Here is a 21,203-nt window from a genome sequence, read left to right as displayed (position 1 = left end):
TGAACGTATTTCCAATGGCTTGAGCCTAAATCACCACTCTGATATAACCAGTCCATGTCATTTCTCTCTGGCTTGCGATATTAGTGTATGCAAATTATTCCCTCAGACACATCCACATCGCATATATTTGATTCATTATGATAAGGCCCACCCCCCTCTCCTCCCACAGTCTCCAAAGACAAAATAGTAATTTGTAACTGAAGAAACTCCGCGTCCACAACTAGGAAATGCTGTTCCTGCAGTGTGGGCTCGCTACTCGAGGCCACAGTAATACTATGTGACCAGATTTGACTGAGAGACTGCCATGGCACAAATTCCAGCTTTTCACCAGAGGAGAAAAACTGATATATATTTTTTTCTTTTTCAAAATGAGTTTATAGCACAAACATACTTCACATACTACAGCATGTCTGAAATAAGTGTCAGAGCTGAAATTGACATGTACCGTAATTTCCGGACTATAAGCCGCGGCTTTTTACCCATGATTTGAACCCTGCGGCTTATACAACGGTGCGGCTAATCTATGGATTTGTACAGCTAACGCAGAGCCATCTCAGGCTCTGAGCTAACGTAGCTGCGGCTTATAGTCTGGTGCGGCTTATAGTCCGGTGCGGCTTGAATATGGGATTTTCCCTAAATTTGGCTGGTGCGGCTTATATTCAGGTGCGGCTTATAGTCCGGAAATTACGGTAAATATGAAATAAATGCTTAAACATGTAGCTAGGTGTAATGTTAGAGGCCACAGAAGTGAACCTTTCAAGCCCGTTTTCTCAACTCGTTTTCTGCAAGACATTACTCTATAAGCCATATCTCCAAAACTGGTGGACCAAACTGAACAACCAATATGTCAATTTGACGCTATGATTCCCTGCTTTCATTTAACATTTAAAATAAAACAAAATGCTAATAAGCGATCCGAAAAATGACACGATTGTGCGATTATATTCGCCACCCCTCCACTCTATGTCCTCTCCTCCTCTCCTCCTCAACTCCACTCTTCCCCTGTGTTATGTCAGAATTGGTATCTTTTCTTTCATACCCTGAAGAGAAGGCACTGCTGCTCTGTTGACAGCTATTGTACGGTACGCCGCTGTTTATACACAGCAACGCAGTTTGGGCTACATTCTGATTGGTCAGAGGTGTTGCAGTTCGCCTGCGAAAATTCGACACCAGAGCGAACAAATAAAGAGCGAAAACTGTCGCATTTTTGCACATTTGCCACTGATGTGGAAGCTTGCATTGACTTAAATTCGTTTCAAAAAAAAAAAAATCGCGTCGCCAATTCGCCAGTGTGTAATGACCTTAAGAACGTAACAGTGGAACATCTTACCCATTCAGGACGGGAACCCCTTTTGGTGTTTTAGCTTTTGAAAAATAGCAGATCTACAAGCTCATAGGGCGGCACTGAGTGCCGCGCTACGAGCTTGTAGATCAGCTATTTTTTTTAAATCATGAAAATGTGGCGCAAATCCTTGAATATATATTCTTCCAGAGCGAGCACTCACTGACATAGAAACATATTGATTTTTTTAGGATTTAGAATACATTTTATTTCAGAATCGACCTCAGGTCTAAATGGGTTAATGTTTGTTGAGACGGAGACAGACCGACAGATAGCTCACCGGTGGCGACAGCACGGAGCTTCCTGAGCAGCTTGAGGTGCGACTGTGGCGTGATGCGCGCGGCGTCTTGGGGGCGTGGCTGGCCGCCGTAGGCCGCCGCCGCTGCCTCCAGCAGCGTGTAGTAGTAGAGCAGACGCTCCAGGTCTCGGCCCGCCACGCTGGGCAGGACGTACTTGGTCATGTGGCGGCGGAAGGCCTCGGGGTCGGCCCGCAGCGCCTCCGGCAGGCCCAGCTGGTCACTGCGCTGCTGCAGCTCCTCCGTGGACAGCCTGAGGAGAGAAGACACCATACATAGACATACATGAAGGCTAGGTGGCTCTAGGCGGAGTCTCTGATGTATAGTTCACCCAGCGGCCATCTTGCTACGGGGCGACAGTACGGTATGTTCAATGGCAGCTCAAACAAAAACAGTCATAACTCCCTCAAATCTTGACGGATTTACAAACGGGTTGGTTTATTACAAACGTTGGCAACGTGGCTTAAAGTTCCAAAAAAGTTCCAACAATGTTGGCCCGGCCCGACCCTACCCTAACTGGGTCGGCCCGACCCTAAAAATTACCATAATGTTAAGCCCAAAGCCCGCCAAAAGCCAGACAGAAAAAAGAGAAAAAAAGCAACACTAAATTGCGGCGCAGCGGCGCCGTGTTTCAGTGTGAAAGTGAGAACGGAGATCAATGGATTTATCGAAATAAAGGATTCTAACTCACGTTAGAATAGGCTATTAATGTTCCATAACTTCCATTTCCAATCATTCTAATGGATTCCATACAGTGGTGGTGGTGACTGGTGAGTAAACACGAATAGCTGCTGCAGCTCCCTCCCTTAGTTTCCTCTGAAGTGAAGTTGCTTTACGTGCAGCGTTTAAGTTATATATCACCATGGATCGTTTGGTGACGTTGATTAATAATTAGGTTTTATTCATCGCAGCCAGCTGGGTTAGCGAGACTCAGTGCAACAAACCTGACGCTTCTTCAGCTGTGATAATCCGATTGATTTTATAAAATATTTAAGCATATGGCAACTTGGAAGGTTAACTGGTGGTTAGTAGCTCGTTTGTTGCGCAAACCAGAGGGAAACCAGCGTTAGCAAGGCAAGCAAACAAGTCTCACACCGTTCACTGTTCTCTCTACTGTACTGCCTGTGCGCAGTGCAGGACTGTGGGGCAGGCTGTATGCTGCTCTGGCCTCGTACACACATGCCAGACGGACATGATCTGTTCTGTCTGTGTTTCATGGCCGCCTGATGTGTGTACGAGGCCTCTGAGTCTGAAATGCCAGTGCGATGCGACCCCCCTCTCCAGTTCTCCTCCTGTCACAAGTGAATCGCCTAGCGCAGCCCTCTTCATAATATATACATGTATACACAATCACATTACACAAATAACTTTGAATTGCTATTTTCATTATAATAACACTCTTATAAAAAAAGAAAGGAAAAATAACAAAATCGCGGAAAAACACCGAGCCCGAGGCTCGGCCCGGGCTTGGTCGGGCCTGGTCGGGTTCGGGCAGAGTTTGAGAACTTTAACCTGGCTATGATTCAGGACGCCTATCTGCTTAATTTTAGATATATGAACGTCGTAGAAAAGCACATCTCTGGTGCTTATAACAAACCAAACCGTTTGAAAATCGGTTGAAAAATTGAGCAAGTTATGGTTATTTAAAAGTACATGACACAATTTTATGCTGCCCGGAGATAAGATGGCCGCTACGTAGCAACGTCGCTCTCCATTGGCCAGAGCGCGGGTGAGCCATCTAGCCTTCTTATATATATATCTATGATACATTGATACCATATCATAATTTATGCTGTCACTGTTTCCTCATTTACCGCCGATATCGCCTTTTCATATCAAATCGCCTTTTCACCGCTTTATCATATAAAGCGATTGCGGTTCACGGACTGTACTGAGAAAACGGCGAGGGAAAATCCTATTTTAAATGGGACTCGATGGGATTCGCACGCACATTTTCCCTGGTGCGAATCCGTTGAAGCAAAACCGGTTCATATCGATAACGTTCATAAATTGACATGAATTCCGACAAAGACAGACAATGGTTGTATTTTAATTGACGGAATACTTCGTCAAAGGGCATTTATTCACCCCCCCCCCCCCGGTAGAACACAGCAGAGATCACTGATGTCACCGAATGTGGAGTGACGCCCCTCTGTGATTGGTTACAGAAATACAAGTTGGCATCCCACTTCCTATACCAGATATTCCAATGCGTTTCCCCAGGCTTTTCATTTTTGAGCCGAAAGCAAACTAAAAATGTCTTCTGAATCCTGACAGTTTTTCTGAAAAAGCTATGTTCATGTCAGTGGTTCTTCGATTTTTCAAAAATAGCAGACCTACAAGCTCGTAGCGCGCCACTCGGTGGATCTGCTATTTTCCAATAGCTAAAGCATAACATAATGCTAACACCAAAAGGGGTTCCCGCCCAAAATGGGTTAAAAAAGCCTGGGTACCGAGGCTATCCCACCTCTAGTACGCACTGTGAACTCTGATGGTGTCGACAAGCTGAGCTGCTGATTTCAAACTCTGCGTGCATGCATGCGTGCGTGCGTGCGTGCATGTGTGCGTACCCGCTGTCCGTGAACAGGAACTCCAGGTGTGTCATGTAGACCTCCCACAGAGGAATGTTGTAGCGTTGGGCGAGAGACAACGAGATCCTGTACACGCTGTCATCTAGGGTCCTGCACACACACACACACACACACACACACACACACACACACACACACACACACACACACACACACACACACACACACACACACGTTAACCATTTATTTATGTCCACACAAAGGAGATACATACAAGGACACAAATAGGCCCTGCGGTAAGCCCCGCCCGCTCGCTCAGCTGCCTCGATACCGTTGTTAAGCAGGACAAACATCAGCGAACCTCCATTGAAGACCGTGTTATGTCGGCGTTTTTCCGAAGAGGAATAGAAGCATTCACATCAACAACATTCATACTATAATAACGCCATGGTGAAACGTTGCTGTTGGGCGTCCTGCAACAGTGCTTAATAAGTACCCAGAACGTTTGGGACATTTCTTTTTATTCCTTTCCCCGTGGGTGCGCACATCATGCACATGTCAATGTTTACATTCTGGAGGTGGAGGACGCGGCGGTCACTCATTCACCCTCCCTGCTACTAAATCATACTATTAACGTCAACTTTTACTAAACAATGTTTAAATCAATCGTCTAATAAACAACTAACAACTTACCTTGGAGCAAATGGTGTGCTTTGTAACTTTCTAATCTCCACGCTCAGTTGCTTGTGTTGGTCTCCAGCCTCCAGTCACGTTCCCTCCCACTGCGGTTCAGAAAAAGAACGCTGCTTACCATTTTCTGCACATTGTATCCAAAAAGTGAAGGTCCGCTAATGGTCTAAACTATTTTGAATTTAAGAACGGCAAAGAAAATAGTTTAGACCATTAGCGGACCTTCACTTTTTGCATGCAGAAGGGGGTAAGCAGCGTTCTTTTTTTTCTGAACAGCAGTGGGAGGGGACGTGACTGGAGCCTGTGGTTGAAGACAGTTATGTGGCTGCCGTCCAACACAAGCAACTAGAAAGTTACAAAGCACACCATTTGCTCCATGGTAAGTTGTTTGTTGTTTATTAGACGATTGATTTAACCATTGTTTAGTAAAGGTTGACGTTAATACTAGTATGATAGTAGCAGGGAGGGTGAACGAGTGACGCCACCGCCGCTTCCTCCTCTAGAATGTAAACATTGTGCGCACCCACGGGAAAGGAATAAAAAGAAATGCCCCAAACGTTCTGGGTGCCTATGAAGCACTGTTGCAGGACGCCCAACAGCAACGTTTCACCATGGCGTTATTATAGTATGAATGTTGTTGATGTGAATGCTTCTTCGGAAAAACGCCGACATAACACGGTCCTCAATGGAGGTTCGCTGATGTTTGTCCTGCTTAACAACGGTATCGAGGCAGCTGAGCGAGCGGGCGGGGCTTACCGCAGGGCCTATTGTAAAGGTGCAGTAGAGTTACACTTACAAAATCATGTCATGTGTTTTCATTATGTTACAATAGGCATGTCACTCAGCATCTATGGGTATAAGTAGCAGCGTCTCCGCCATATGTGACGGCTGCCGATAATAGCAGAGACACCACAATACTTTGCCAGCCTGTTTGCCTCCTTTTTGGGCATCCCGAGTTGTTGGAACCCTCTAACAACCAGTCTGTGCGTATAATGCCCTAGCCTGCCGAATATAAAGACAAATAGTCTGCACCTACAGCCCAGCTCTGAGATGGTATTTAGAAGTGGTTGGTATTTAACCCTTTTACTCCTGCCATTTATTGAGAAATTAGGACCTAATTCATGCCAGCATTTTTTTAATTTGAGCTCTTATTTTGAAAAGCCACATTTTGCCTCAACCGGAAGTGAGCTTATCCCTGCCAGCTTTACGTTGCCAAGACAACCTTTGTTTACATGATCGAATCATGCCGGTACATTTTAGCACTCCACAACGTCGGCTCGTGCCGTCAAAGAAACGCTGTTTTGACCAAAAATGCCATCTGGGACAAGGAATAGGAGATACAGGCGATTGAAAGAAACGGATAGAATGGATTCTTATGGCGACGGTGAATTAATATGAACGATCCAGTGCAGTGCTAGCAACACTGCTAGCTAACCGGCTAACGTGAGTAGCATTATGGCTTGATCAATCATAAGCACTATAAAAGAGCAATTGCCGAAGGGCTTCGGCAATGGCAGCAAGCGTTAATATCAAATTAATGCTTCAATTGCCGAAGGGCTTCGGCAATGGCAGGAAGACGGTTAATGACCTTGGTCATAAAGGCTTCCTCTAGGCTAGGGTCAAAGGTGCAGGCCATCTCTAATACAGACACATCCATGGACTCTTCATCGACCACAATATCATCTGGTGTATTAGCTGTCAAATATGTAAATATGTCTGGGTTATCACAGAGTTGGAGCATGGATGGAATGACCCTGGAATCATGTTTGTACATTCTCACTGAAGATGTATGATATTTTGATATGTCCTTTGCTATGAGTTCCACTATTCTATCATGGCGTGCTACTGTATGTACATTCCTTTGTATGCATGACAGCCGTTCAAGATGTGCGACAGTGTTTCAGCGATCTGCTCTATGGTGTGGGGAAAGCAATGACGCACGCGCACACGCACATACACATGCGCACGCACACTTTACAATTTAGGCATTTAGGAGACGCTCTTAACCCATTCTGACCTGAGATCAGATTCATACGAGGTTTCCGCCGGACACACACTGGTCTGATGAACCCATTCTGACCTGAGATCAGATTAAAAAAATGTCAGTCGCTCTTCGATTTTTCAAAAATAGCAGACCTACAAGCTCGTATCGCGCCACTCGGTGGCGCGATATGAGCTTGTAGATCTGCTATTTTTCAATAGCTAAAGCATAACATGATGCCAACACCAAAATGGGTGCCCGGTCAGAATGGGTTAATCCAGAGTGATTTACAGTAAGCAAGAACACCATATGGAAATGCATCAAATACATAAAACATAGTCATCAACAATCCACGAACCTACCATCTGTTTAACCCATTCCCAGCCAAGGAACGACAGGTGACGTTTTAAGCACTATAACCCTCTGTGCCAGGACGTCATTTTGCGTCTTTGGCGTTTCTTTTTTTTTTTACAATAGAAACGCTGGCCACTGGTCTGCGTTTCTATCGTAGTGTACTGGCATGGATTGTGTTTTAAGAGTAGAATATCTGCATAATTAAACTATGACAATTATAATATAGAGTGCTACGTCTAGAAGTTGAGCCTTTGCATATGCCCGTAAGGTCGTTGAGGCCAGGGCAAGTGCTAGGGGCTAAAATGGAGTCTGAAGAGGTGGGTTTTCAGACTACGGCGGGAGATTGGGAGTGATTCTGCGGTTCTGATTGCAATGGCAAGTGCATTCCATAGTTTTGGAGAAGACGCAGCAACACTTATGCAATTGGAACAGAGATGTGTTACAATGAAATGGTCGTTGCAATGCACACGCTTATGTAACCAAAGGCTTGACTTTACCCAGATTTTGCAGCACACTGCAAAATATGACTCGTCTATACGACCTGAAAAGTTGTATTCAACGTTGTAAAAGTCGTGTTGTATTCAACATTTTAACTAGTGTGAAAGTCCTGCTTTATTCAACAATTGAATAGAGTAAAAGTCTACAAGCTTGAAAATGTGTGAAAATGTGTATCTGAAAGAATATTATTCTTTCAGAGCGAACGTTCTATATTTGCTGCTGGGGTGTCCCAGGAAAAACATATTTTCAGATGGGGGTCCGCGGACATGAACAAGGTTGAGCACCACTAACATAGAAACAGAGGTTTTTCAGAAAACTTTTAGGATTTAGAATACTTTTTTTCTTTTCTTTTATCGGCCTCAGTCCTAAATGGGTTAAAACTCACTCTACCAGGCCCATGTATTAGTTGTAGTTGACTATAACAACTTTAATAACAATAATAACTTTAATAGCTCACTCTACCAGGCCCATTTATTAGTTCTAGTAGACTATAATAACATTAAAGAGGGAGTGCCACAATGTTTGTATTTCCCCAGTTTTTCATGTGTCTATGAGGTGACAATACTTCATTAGACACCCTGGAGTCGTTTGTATGTGCAATGGTGCATTAACTTTGTATTTAGGGTTTCTTCCTGGAGGATGAACCCTTGACAGTCAAACGGGCCAATGAAATAAACAGTAATATAGTGACATCACACTATCAGCCCCTCCCCTAACCCCTCCCCCTTTATCATACAACTACAGCTGTGGGTGCGGCTTCAGTTCAGGTGGATCACCACCCATCACCCTCCACCAGGCAAACCAGGCATACTTAATGAACTGGTGGGCATAGCCACATAAAAACAACATTTTAACACATACTGTAGACTTTCTTGAAACAATTATACCTCCTTATATATAACAATAAGACCTGATGATCATGTTTTAGGGTGGAAAAAAATCACGGCACTCCATCTTTAATAACTCACTCTGTCAGGCCCATGTATTAGTTGTAGTTGACTATAATAACTTTAATAACTCACTCTGCCAGGCCCATGTATTAGTTGTAGTTGACTATAATAACTTTAATAACTCACTCTGCCAGGCCCATGTATTAGTTGTATTTGACTATAATAACTTTAATAACTCACTCTGCCAGGCCCATGTATTAGTTGTATTTGACTATAATAACTTTAATAACTCACTCTGCCAGGCCCATGTATTAGTTGTAGTTGACTATAATAACTTTAATAACTCACTCTGCCAGGCCCAGGATGGTTTCTTTCTTGTAGTCGCTGTCGGAGCTGAATCGCGCCACATGGACACCGCGGCCCAGCCCTCGCAGCACCTGGGCCTGCGTCAGATCCGTCAGGCGCTCGTTGTACGCACGCAGCTGGCCAATCAGCTTCTCCAGCTCCTCCGGCCAGTCGCAGTGCGTCGACACGTGCTGCGTGACCAATCGGATCAGAGCCTTGGGGTCGGCCTGTAAGGGGAGACAGCGGGAGAAAACAAGCGCGCTAATGCATTTGCCGCCGAGATCGTCTTGGACGTCGTTTCTTTGCCCCCCTCGATTCAAGAAAGGAAGAGAAGCAAGCACTCAATTGAGCAGTCGGGGTGCACGGTTCAGATATTACAGTTCATAGAAAATAATACCAGCTCTCACGATGTTATATCCAAAAGGGTTCTTATTTATTTTTCGTTTCTGCCCCAGCATAATCCCAGAATAATATGAGAGAGAGATGGTGCACTCGGGACACCCAGGTTCCCATTATTGTTCATATTTACGCTGAGGAATACCTGTTGTTTTGCTACTGGGGGAGAAATGAAAAATAAAGAAGAATCATAACATTTGAGTGCTGGTATTCTTTTCTATGAACTGCCCCTCACTTCACAGGGGTGTGTTTTTTTATATTTATTGATTGCGTTTCATAATGCTGTTCTGCACGCGTCTGTATCACTCCGGTTGCCGTGCGATGAAGTAAACAGGAAAAAAAGAGCCCTTCCATTTAACTCAGATTCTTCTTCCAGGCTGCGTTTTTGATCAGAACAAGCTAGTTTTGACATTGGCTGTTGAAATGGCGAAATATGCCTTCCCCACAACAAACCATGACAAGGTGACGAGGTGAAACGCAAAGCAACGAGCAATGTGGGACTAACCTCGCGTCACCAGGCTTTCCACCGCGGAGGAAAAATGTGGGACAGTTTTGTTGTGATTGTCAACAGCTCTGGTAAGAATGTCGGTGCTCTAAAATGCACTAATTAAATATTAGCCTATGCAAGTTTGCAACCCTCTTGAGAGGCGGTGTGCACGTCGCTCATAGAGAGCAGTCTCATGTCATGTTGAAGCATATAATATTGCAGAGAACACACTATGGGTCCGGATCTATATCGGATCGGATCAGCCCGTTTTGGTCGGACCAGTTCCAAACAGTCAAATCCTTCTCTGCGCTGCTTCGGACCGTATCCAAAACTTTCGGTGCCGGTTCTGGGCGGGTGCGGCCAATTAGAATGTTATTCGGATCCGTAGCGGTTCGGTTCTGAAATCACCGGTCACGTTTCGGACCGGGTCCAATTGTATCTCCACACACACACACACACACACACACACACACACACACACACACACACACACACACACGGCGCTGACCTGGTAGAGGGTGTGAGTGTCGTCATTGAAGCAGGGCAGCAGGTGTGTGTAGATGTGCAGACAATAATAGTATGCAGCCAACTGGAGGGAGATGGCAGAGTGACTCTGCTTCTCAAAACACCTGTTAGCATCCACCACCTGCAGAGAGAGAGAGAGAGAGAGAGAGAGAGAGAGAGAGAGAGAGAGAGAGAGAGAGAGAGAGAGAGAGAGAGAGAGAGAGAGAGAGAGAGAGAGGGAGAGAGAGAGAGAGAGAGAGGGAGAGAGAGGGAGAGTATGAGGGGAGGGGAACATGTTCCTACCACGCTCTGTTATCAAACAAGTAATGTTCCGTCGTTTGATTAATCTCCGTCCTGGGCGTCGGGCGTAATTATTTCGCCTAGGGCGATACGAGTGTTAACTACACTTCAATGGTTACTGGACTATAGGGTTGGGGAATGAAAATGAGAATAATGCTCTTGATGACCCTGATGTCCTCCTCCCTGTAAGAAAGAAGGTCCAGAAAGTGGGAGTGTTTGTGGATTATGAGGAGGGTCTGGTCTCCTTTCATGATGTGGAGGCCAGAGTTCACCTTTGCTCTTTCACTGGCTGCACCTTCACTGAGAAACTATATCCATACTTCAGTCCCAGACTTCATTATACCCGTTTGTTCTGGCACGGGAGGCTGTGGCCACCCCAAGATAGACTGAATATATGTGTGTGTGTGTGTGTGTGTGTGTGTGTATGTGTGTGTCCAACCTGTGGCAGGGCCAGTAAGTAGGCCAGCGCCAGCGTCATGTCCCTGGGAAACGCATCATTGGCCAACTGTAACAAAACTGAGAGAGAGACAGAGAGAGAGAGAGAGAGGTAAATATGCAGCTATTTAAAGAGCGTTGAATACATATAACAGTGTGTGTCTGCCTGTGTGTGTGCGCGTGCGTGCGTGCGTGCGTGAGTGTGTGTGCGAGTACCCTCGGTAGCAGGGAACGGTGCCTGTCCTTCAGTCTTGGTCTCGGCCAGCTTGCCAGTTCTCAGCAGAACCTCGGCGAAGTTCTCCTGAGGCACCGTGCTGAAGGACCCGTACACGTCCTGACTCTGAAATATATACATACATATAGATAAATACATATACGTCCTGACTGAAATATATACATACATATAGATAAATACATATCACCCATTCTTGAGATAAGGGACAAAACTTTTTTCAAACTGGATTTTTTTTTTTTTTTAAGATACATTCAAATCAAATGGATGTATTTGTAGACACAGGTCTCAACTACCAATATTGAGAAGGAACAGGTTTTTCGCATAACATTTCTTTCTAAAATGGGACATTTATGCACTTAATACCCGATTCATGTCAACTCCGTCAGACACACTAAAATACCATTTAATTGAATTTGATAATTTCAACAATAATATAAAGTCCTCAGTTCTCTTATAATGGCTTTCAGTAATCAAGTTAAGTAATACAATTATTTTAATATTGTTTTTTTCCAATATCACACTATTATGAAATATCCAATTTCTCAAATCCGTCATTTCAACCTCTATTTTCAATATTATAACATGAAAACCATGTAAAAAAAAAAGAAAATCATCATTATGTATCATTTCAGTTGGTGTTTCAATACATATGCACAAAATATTTAACATCACATTTTCTATTTCTTTGGAAATTAACAAAAACATCACGGGACGAACATCTGACGGAGTTGACGAACATCTGACGGAGTTGACAAGTTTAACTGATTTAGGTTCTAGATCACCTAGGATCTTGATTCTGGTGACTAATCCCACATTTTCAAGGATGAGGAATACAGTGGTACTATTTATATTGGCCCTGTGACCATGGCAGCCATTTTCAAAATGGCAGCCACCTGCTGTTATCTTACAATAACTCAAGTTCTACACCACCTAGGATCTTGATTCTGGTGACTAATCATACATTTTTAAGGATGTGGGATACATTGGTACTATTTAGATTTGTCCTGTGACCATGGTAGACATTTTTCAAAATGGCCGCCAACTTTCTGTTATTTCCCATTAACTCAAGTTCTACACCACCTAGGATCTTGATTCTGATGACTAATCCTACATTTTCAATGAGGAGGAATACAGTTTTATCTATTTAGATTTATCCCGTGACAATGGCAGCCATTTAAAAAAAATGGTGGACCTGCTATTATTTTACCAATTTAGTCAGGGAATATTATCAGAATAATGTCAAATCTGTGAATACATTTCTTACCAAGAATTTTTTCACCAATGTGTTTGTAAAGGTGTCTACTAACATATCCCACATTGGTTTCTATTGAACCACCCTAGAGGCATTTTTGACAGCTGCTGAAAGTTGGGTACCATACCAAGTGGCTATGGCAAAACTAGGGAGTCTATGGCCAAACTAGGGGTGTTCTTCGTGCATAGCTAATGCTTGGAATGCATTCAGAATCATGAAAACTCCCTAGTTTGACATGTCACATGCTACTTAAAGCATAATGAACATTTTGCCTTATATAGGTTGTTGATGGTACCCCAACTTTCAGCAGCTGTCAAAAGGTCCCCTAGGGTGGTTGAATATAAAGCAATGTGGGATATGTTAGTAGACACCCTTCCAAACACATTGGTGAAGAAAATTCTTGATAAGGAATTTATTACCAGATTGTATTAATATCCCCTGACTAAATAACTCATCTTCTAGACCACCTAGACCCGACTTCACAAACAGAGACCCGATTGACACCTAAACAACAAGTTTGGACAGCCCCACCAATTAGTGTTACGGAAAATAGCAAGTGTCTACCCTAGACCCAGAGGGAGACACAGAACTTAGATGCGGCTCACATGTTGCACGACTCCTCAACAAGCTGCCACCAGAGATGAGAGCTGAATTCTGCCGCACAATGCTCTGCGGCCCAGGAGCAACCAACACCCTGTTGGAGTTCTCTGAGTGGTTGAAGCATGAGTCCTAGCCATATAGCCTGTGCAAAGGCAAACACCTTGAAGACCTGCTTGAGGTGAACAGTGAGCAGTGAACAGTGAGCGAAAGACTGAAGACAGAAGATCTGCCTTCAGGACTATCAGGCAGGATGTGCAGACACTGAAGGCATCAGTGTCATTCTGTGTCCCCAGCATGTCAACCAAAGCAATGTTACCAAATCAAAGGAGCCTTCACCTCAAGTCACCTGGGGCTGGGTGAGCAATCGTATCCTGTATCTAGCCTCACAACTAAATACAGACACTTGGCCAGACTGCCGTTTGAAAGGGTCAAACCCTTCATCCTGATTGGGGAAGACCACCCCACCTAATCACACCAACCAAACAAGTGAGGTTGGGGCCTCCAGGTGGGCCAGCAGCCATCTGCACAAGACTGGGCTGGACCCTGCAGGAAAGCAATCTCCAGCCAAGACAATGTAAGTTGACTATAACAGAGCCCCAGAACACAGAGCTCATGAGAAGGATGGAGAAACACTGGCAGGAGGCCACCAAGATACAACGCCACACTGCAGTGGCCAGTGAAGTCAAACTGTGCGTCTGTACCTGAAAGAGACAAGTTAAAGGCCAGAAAGCCCACCTCCTTTTAATGTCCTGTCAGTAGCAACTCAACCTGCACCTGAAATAAGCCCTGACCCCTCCCAGAGAAAGTTCATCCTTGAAAATGTAATGATTAGTCGCCAGAATCAAGATCCTTGGTGGTCTAAAACTTGAGTTATTGGTAAAATAACAGCAGGTTGGTGGTCACTTTGAAAAACAATGGCTGCCATGGTCACAGGACAAATCTAAATAGTACCACTGTATTCCTCATCTTTTAAAATGTATTATTAGTCGGCAGAATCAAGATCCTATGTGGTCTAAAACTTGAGTTATTGTAAAATAACAGCAGGTGGCGACCATTTTGAAAAACAATGGCTGCCATGGTCACAGGACAAATCTAAATAGTACCAATGTATCCCTCATCCTTGAAAATGTAGTCTTAGTCACCAGAATCAAGATCCTAGATGGTGTAGAACTTGAGTTATTGTAAAATAACATCAGGTGGCGGCAATTTTGGAAAATGGCTGCCATGGTCACCACGAGACAAATCTGTGATGGCCCTATAGCCAAAAATGTTCCTTAAGGCATGCTCTAACTGTGTGCCAAATTAGAATACGTCCCATTATTCAAAAACTATCATTTTATTGTTTTAGGAACACTTTTGTCAACTCCGTCAGATACATGTCAACTCCGTCAGACACAAAACCTGACGGAGTTGACGTCTGACGGAGTTGACAAAATGTCATTTGTTTTCATCTTAACCCTCTGTAGTACAATGTAGCCATTTTGTTTTTGCTTCATTTGTTAGCTAAACCTAACCCTAAACTTTTATAATAAACATTATTTTGGAAATCTTAACAAAGATCATAATAATGTCCTGACGGAGTTGACATGTAAAAGCTGTGACCACCCTGATATCAACATTGTTTGTTTAAAATATCAAACAATTGAATGCTTGTCAGACCAGGTGCTCCACTGTTGCAACAAATACAAACGGGACTTGAAAAAGGAGTCTTCAGGCTAAATCTGTCGACAATATTTTCTGATTAATTTAAGACTTTTAAAAAACCTGACGGAGTTGACGGGAGACGTGGGACACACATTTGATATGAGATATCTAATGGAAAATATAAATTAAAATTATTGTGTATATTGTTTGCTATGTTGTTGACAATCTACTTTAATTTAGTATGTATATTTATGTGATTGTGACAGTATTAGACACTTTTTTAGCAGTTTGAAATTATGACCACTTGCTGGGGACAGGCTAAATACAGGCGTTTTTGGGTACAGTGCCTGCTTTTAACTAATTCAGATGGCATATGAAAACAATTATAATGAAATTAATGGCATAATAATGCACAACTGTGTTACATTTAACTTTGCAAGTGCTTTTATTTTTATTAAATTAATTTATTTTTAACAATAATAAGGCTCTTATGTGTGGGACATGTTTTTTCCACTTTTGTCCCTCATCTCAAGAATGAGTGATATACGTCCTGACTCTGAAATATATACATATAGATAAATACATACACGTCCTGACTCTGAAATATATACATACATATAGATAAATACATACACGTCCTGACTCTGAAATATATACATACATATAGATAAATACATACACGTCCTGACTCTGAAATATATACATATAGATACATACACGTCCTGACTCTGAAATATATACATATAGATAAATACATACACGTCCTGACTCTGAAATATATACATACATATATATAAATACATACACGTCCTGACTCTGAAATATATACATACATATAGATAAATATATACACGTCCTGACTGAAATATATACATATAGATAAATACATACACGTACTGACTCTGAAATATATACATACATATAGATAAATACATACACGTCCTGACTCTGAAATATATACATATAGATAAATATATACATGTCCTGACTCTGAAATATATACATATAGATAAATACATACATGTCCTGACTATGAAATATATACATATAGATAAATACATACACGTCCTGACTCGGAAATATATACGTACACATACACGTCCTGACTCTGAAATATATACATATAGATAAATACATGCACGTACTGACTCTGAAATATATACATATATACAGTATATGCATACACGTCCAGACTCTGAAATAATACAATATACACATCAATATATACACGTCCTGACTGAAATATATACGTATACATATACATATATAAATACATACACGTCCTGACTCTGAAATATATACATACATATAGATAAATACATACACGTCCTGACTCTGAAATATATACATATATACAGTATATGCATACACGTCCTGACTCTGAAATAATACAATATACAGATCAATATATACACGTCCTGACTGAAATATATACGTATACATATACATATATAAATACATACACGTCCTGACTCTGAAATAATACAATATACAGATCAATATATACACGTCCTGACTGAAATATATACGTATACATATACATATATAAATACATACACGTCCTGACTCTGAAAAGAAAATGGTCAATAAGATCCCGGCTCGATAAGCCTGATCGTTAAGCTGCTCGTTATCAATGAATCCATTCTGGGCGGGAACCCCTTTTGGTGTTTTAAGTATTATGTTATAGCTTAACTTTAGCTATTGAAAAATAGCAGATCTACATTACAAGCTCGTAGCGCGGCACCGAGTGTCTCGCTACGAGCTCTGCGATCTGCAATTTTCTTTTTATCGTGAAAATGTGGCGCAAATCTTTGAATATATATTCTTTCAGAGCGAATGTTTTTAACTCAAATCTTTGCTTCTGGGGGTGGTCCCTGGCTGGAACAACATATTTTCAGATGGGGGTCGGCGGCCAATAATTATTGTTATACTGTTGAGGGGTCCATGACATGAAAATGTTTGAGAACCACTGAACATGATGTTTTTCAAAAAACTGTTAGGATTTAGAAGACATTTGTAGAATCGTCCTCAGGCTCTACATGGGTTAAAAAGTAAAGTAACAAGCTCCATCGCTACTCACCTGGTCGACGTAGGGATCATCCACCAGGTCCTGGTAGAAAGGGCTGCAGCCCTGCCTCTCTAGGCTGGCGTTGGGCACCGCCCCTTCCGGGTTTCCTTCAGAGTCGCCGCTGGTACCCTGAGGAGACGTGAAGAACATCCTTTTGTTTTCACTGGGTGAAAAGGACGGGATATGCAGCCCATTCAGGACGGGAACCCCTTGTTGGTGTTTTATGCATTATGTTATACTTTAGCTTGTGTGGATGTATGTATGCGCCGTCATGGCCAGAAAGAAAATCTGAATTAACGGGTGCAGTACTTAGTGCACCCGTACTTAGACTAGTCATTGGTTAGACCAGTCATTAGTCCTACAACTACAACCTATCTCAAACCCTCACCCTAAACCTAACCTCCCATGGGGCAACACACCTAAACCTAACCTTAAAGATGGAGTGCCGTGATTTTTTTCCACCCTTAAACATGATCATCAGGTGTTATTGTTATATAAGGAGGTATATTTTTTTCAAAAAAGTGTACAGTGTTTGTTAAAATTATGGTTTTATGTGGACACACCCACCAGTTCATTAGGTATGCGTGAGTTTAACCTTATCACCACCCACCTAATCCAGTCCCTCCGCCTTTAAGACCACCAACTTGTCCTAGTCCCTCCCCCTCCTTATAAAAGGACAGCCCACGGCTCCGCCCTTTTGTTTACAAAATGACAAATTGGTGTCTGTAATCTAACAAAAACTCATGTTTTTGTGAATGTTAGAAGTGAACACTTCCCATATTTCTGAGATATCGGATAAGCACCATTATGCACTTATACTGCCACCATCCATGCATAGGCCTATAATCCACTCATCCATACCATATCAGATCTGTTTTTTCTGATTTTGTTTTAATCATTTATGTATTTCCTACAATTATATTGACCCTATTGTCACAATCAGCTCAGCTCATCATCCAATTAAATCATAGTTTAACAGCAGAAACAATTAGTTTGATAGATCATTTAGCATGAATAATTTGCCAATATATTGTAGGCTATTGATTTCCTCCAGCTAAGCACCCTGGCATTGGAACTGTCCTTTATTGACACAAAACACTTGCACTGCCCTAGGAACATGATGCTCTGGACACAAGACTCTCCACTCTTCTATTGCTCTGATCAAACTCAATTTACATCATGAATGTTCCTTCTGACTGCATTGAGTTTCAGATTTAAAGAAACAAGCAACCAGGTCCACAAAAAGTCACAGAAATTACCTTGAATATTTATGAAAACGTTTCAACAACACCAATCCTTTTAACAACATATTAATCTGAGGGTCCTTCACATGAACCAATTCAAGTCAACCACATCTCCCCTGAAAGTTACTTATATGAAAACAAGCCCAAGTCGCTTGTAATAGCCAGACATGGCAACATGACTTCCAGCGCGACACAACAGATACTTCTAATTCTTGACTTTACAGCCTTATATATTATTAGGACCTACATATTGACTACAACAGCCAACAAGAATGCACACTGTGACACTACACTCTGTATCAAAGCCTGACCACTGTGATTATAAAAGAAACAACCTACTCCTTGAGTTTGTTGTGGTTTCCTTGATTAATCCTGAGGACCCGATGTGAACATTTACTTGCTTCCAATCTAACGAAAAACAGCCTGCTCTGCTGTGAACTGGTAATGTGTGAAATTACCGTTAGAAAATCTGCCACACAAAGGCACAGAGCAGCAAACTGGCTGCGCCATTCAGTTCACACGTGTGTATGTGGCAGGCAGCTCCGCCCACAGAGGTTGTCGTATTTAAAAAAATATATAGAGGGGGAGGTGCGTGTGTGCGTGCAATAGTAATACGTCACACTATCAGTGTTTATATCATTGGCCCGTTTGACTGTCAAGGGTTCAGCCTCCAGGAAGAAACCCTAAATACAAAGTTATTACACTATTGCACATAAACACGACTCCAGGGTGTCTAATGAAGTACTGTCACCTCATAGACACATGACAAACTGGAAAAATACAAAAATTGTGGCACTCCATCTTTAACCCATGTCTAACCAATGACTATAGTCTAAACTAAGTATTCACCCCGAATGAACTTGATTTAAAGTAGGCCTACAAATATGTGGGTGCAGTACCAAAGGGGTTGGTATCAAAATGTACTTCAAGTACCACAAGTAGAAAGTACTCATTATGCAGAATGTCCCTGTTCACAAGTTTTCATTTGTATAAAGAAACTAGAATCTTAGTTACGTTGCAGAGCAATGGGAAGAAGGAAATTGCAGGATTTGACAGACTCCACTTCATGTTTCAGCTGTGTTTTTAAACCCAGTATTGTGCCCTGCACATGTATTAACAGATGGGTATTATTATTTGTTGTTTTTTGGGTCAAACCCCTCAATACCCCTTCAATGCATAGAAAACTGCATTTTGGCACAGTATACCTACAATACAAATACAACAGGTCTTACAAATCATTAGTCCAAATGTCTCTTGCAATGTGCAATGTCTTCTTCTGAAGATATCAGATATATGATAACTAATTTCACGTCGAAGCAAATCAAATGACATTAAATAGGCACACATTAAACAGCTTTGTACTGTTTTTGTTTACTTACAATAAATTGCTGTTTTTTGGATATATTAGTTAGTACCGTATATGTTTTGGGGGACCTTGACTGATTTATACTAGACCTACAATCTTTTGGATTGCAGTGACCCCACATTGTTTCTTCGGGAACAATATTTGTAGTTACAATGAGGGCTACATGAGCCGAAGGGAGAGAAACACTTCGTCTCTCTCCAGTCCGTGCGCATGGCACGGTGGTGGATGAATAACAATGGATCGCATCGCTGACTGACATAAACACACCGTTACAATTCAGAGGCACTTCATTTAGAAAACTCAACTAATAACACTTGTGTGTGTTGATCTGCCCGATGCTGACGTTAGTATATAATGTTTAGATTGTTTTCCTCTTGGACATGCGTTTGTGGGCACAGTGGCAGGGGGTGGAAAGCCGATTAGAAAAGCTGATTTGTCCCCCATGGTGTGCACTGCGCAACTGTGCATGGGAGTAAAACATGCTGAAATCAAACTACACATGCACACACACACACACACACACACACACACACACACACACACACACACACACACACACACACAGTCACTCAGTCAGCACAGTTCAAGTCCCCCTCCCTCGTAACCTCCACTGGCTCGATGCGAGCCAAAAATCCTCCACAGTGTGAACACGGTACGTCCGTGTCTGCACTGCAGTGACACTGATGCAAGGTTACTATGAGACCGTGGTGGGACTGGGAAATAAATAATGCGCGGAATAACTTGGCATCCGACTGCGTGCGTTGTGGCGATGGTGTGTGTGGCTGGCTGGCCAATCACAGCTGTGTTTTGCTGCGTGGGGATCGGCATGTGAGCGGGCTAGCCAATAAGGGTCCTGTGTTGCGTGTGGAGAATTGTGCAGCTTAGTGTGTGTGGTGTAGCCGAATTGGGGGTTGAGAACATGAGGGGGATGTTGCACAGCAATCGGTGCCCCCTACATTAAGCTAGGTGTGTGTTTTGGGGTAAATGTATTAAATGCGGGTATTTCGCGCGGTAAGTCTGCGCGGCAGAACCGGCGCGCACATTGCTGCGGGTGCGGAGGGCGTTTTCTCGCGAGGTCCCGGGGAGGCTTGTGTTCGTGTCCAAGTCGGCAGCAGTGACGGCTAACAGCAATCCGGGCCCGAGCTTGTACATGTATATAAAATCTTTTGAAAATAGCACATTTAGAAAATGTTTCAGATGAAAAAAGTAAAAAAAAAAAACAAGTGATATTTAGGAAAAGTCATGGAAGGGGAACCTTCTGTGAGCTTCACGGGCAAAGACAATCAACTTTAAAAATCTCAAAATGGTGTCAGAAAGACCTCCCAGATCTTATCAGTATAAGATGGCGGTGGTGGCGGCGGTGTGTAGGGCATGCAGGTTCCCTTGTCTGTGTGGCGCGTTCTTACGGTCAGCGGGCGGAGGTAGCTGAGAGAGTCTTTCCACCAGCGGTGGTCCGTGACGGCGCTCAGCACGGCCTTGGTGGTCAGTCCCGTGGTGGACAGCACCTCCATGGTCTTGGTGGTGGTCTTGTGGAGCAGGACCCCCGCTGCCCCCACGGGGGAGGCCCGACGGGGAGCACTGGTCTGGGGGGGGGGAGCAAGGGGACCAGGAGGACGGGCGTGGGGGGGGGGAAAGGAGAGAGTGAAATTAACACACGTTTTTAAAAACAAGTTGACTGCCACCTGGCGGGCGCAGAGCCAACCGCAGACTGCCGCGCCGGTTGTAATGTGACACGCGCTGAATTC

General features: G+C 43.0%; 1 protein-coding gene across 2 annotated transcripts in view; it reads right to left on the bottom strand.

Moving 5' to 3' along the window:
* Positions 1-21,203, bottom strand: part of nbas (NBAS subunit of NRZ tethering complex) — a 108,409-nt gene that overhangs the window by 25,150 nt on the left and 62,056 nt on the right. For both annotated transcript variants that reach the window (XM_083791852.1, XM_083791853.1), the window contains 8 exons: positions 20,865-21,041; positions 16,861-16,977; positions 11,266-11,389; positions 11,054-11,130; positions 10,319-10,456; positions 8,931-9,154; positions 4,209-4,319; positions 1,623-1,891 (listed from right to left, as the gene is read on the bottom strand). In XM_083791852.1, coding sequence (XP_083647978.1) covers positions 1,623-1,891; positions 4,209-4,319; positions 8,931-9,154; positions 10,319-10,456; positions 11,054-11,130; positions 11,266-11,389; positions 16,861-16,977; positions 20,865-21,041 — 1,237 coding nt within the window. The remainder of the gene's footprint in view (positions 1-1,622; positions 1,892-4,208; positions 4,320-8,930; positions 9,155-10,318; positions 10,457-11,053; positions 11,131-11,265; positions 11,390-16,860; positions 16,978-20,864; positions 21,042-21,203) is intronic.

Source organism: Protomyctophum parallelum (genome assembly GCF_964188405.1).
Source record: "Protomyctophum parallelum genome assembly, chromosome: 20".
Lineage (NCBI taxonomy): Eukaryota > Metazoa > Chordata > Actinopteri > Myctophiformes > Myctophidae > Protomyctophum > Protomyctophum parallelum.
The sequence above is the reverse complement of the archived record's forward strand: the minus strand, read 5'-3'. Positions and strand labels throughout refer to the sequence as shown.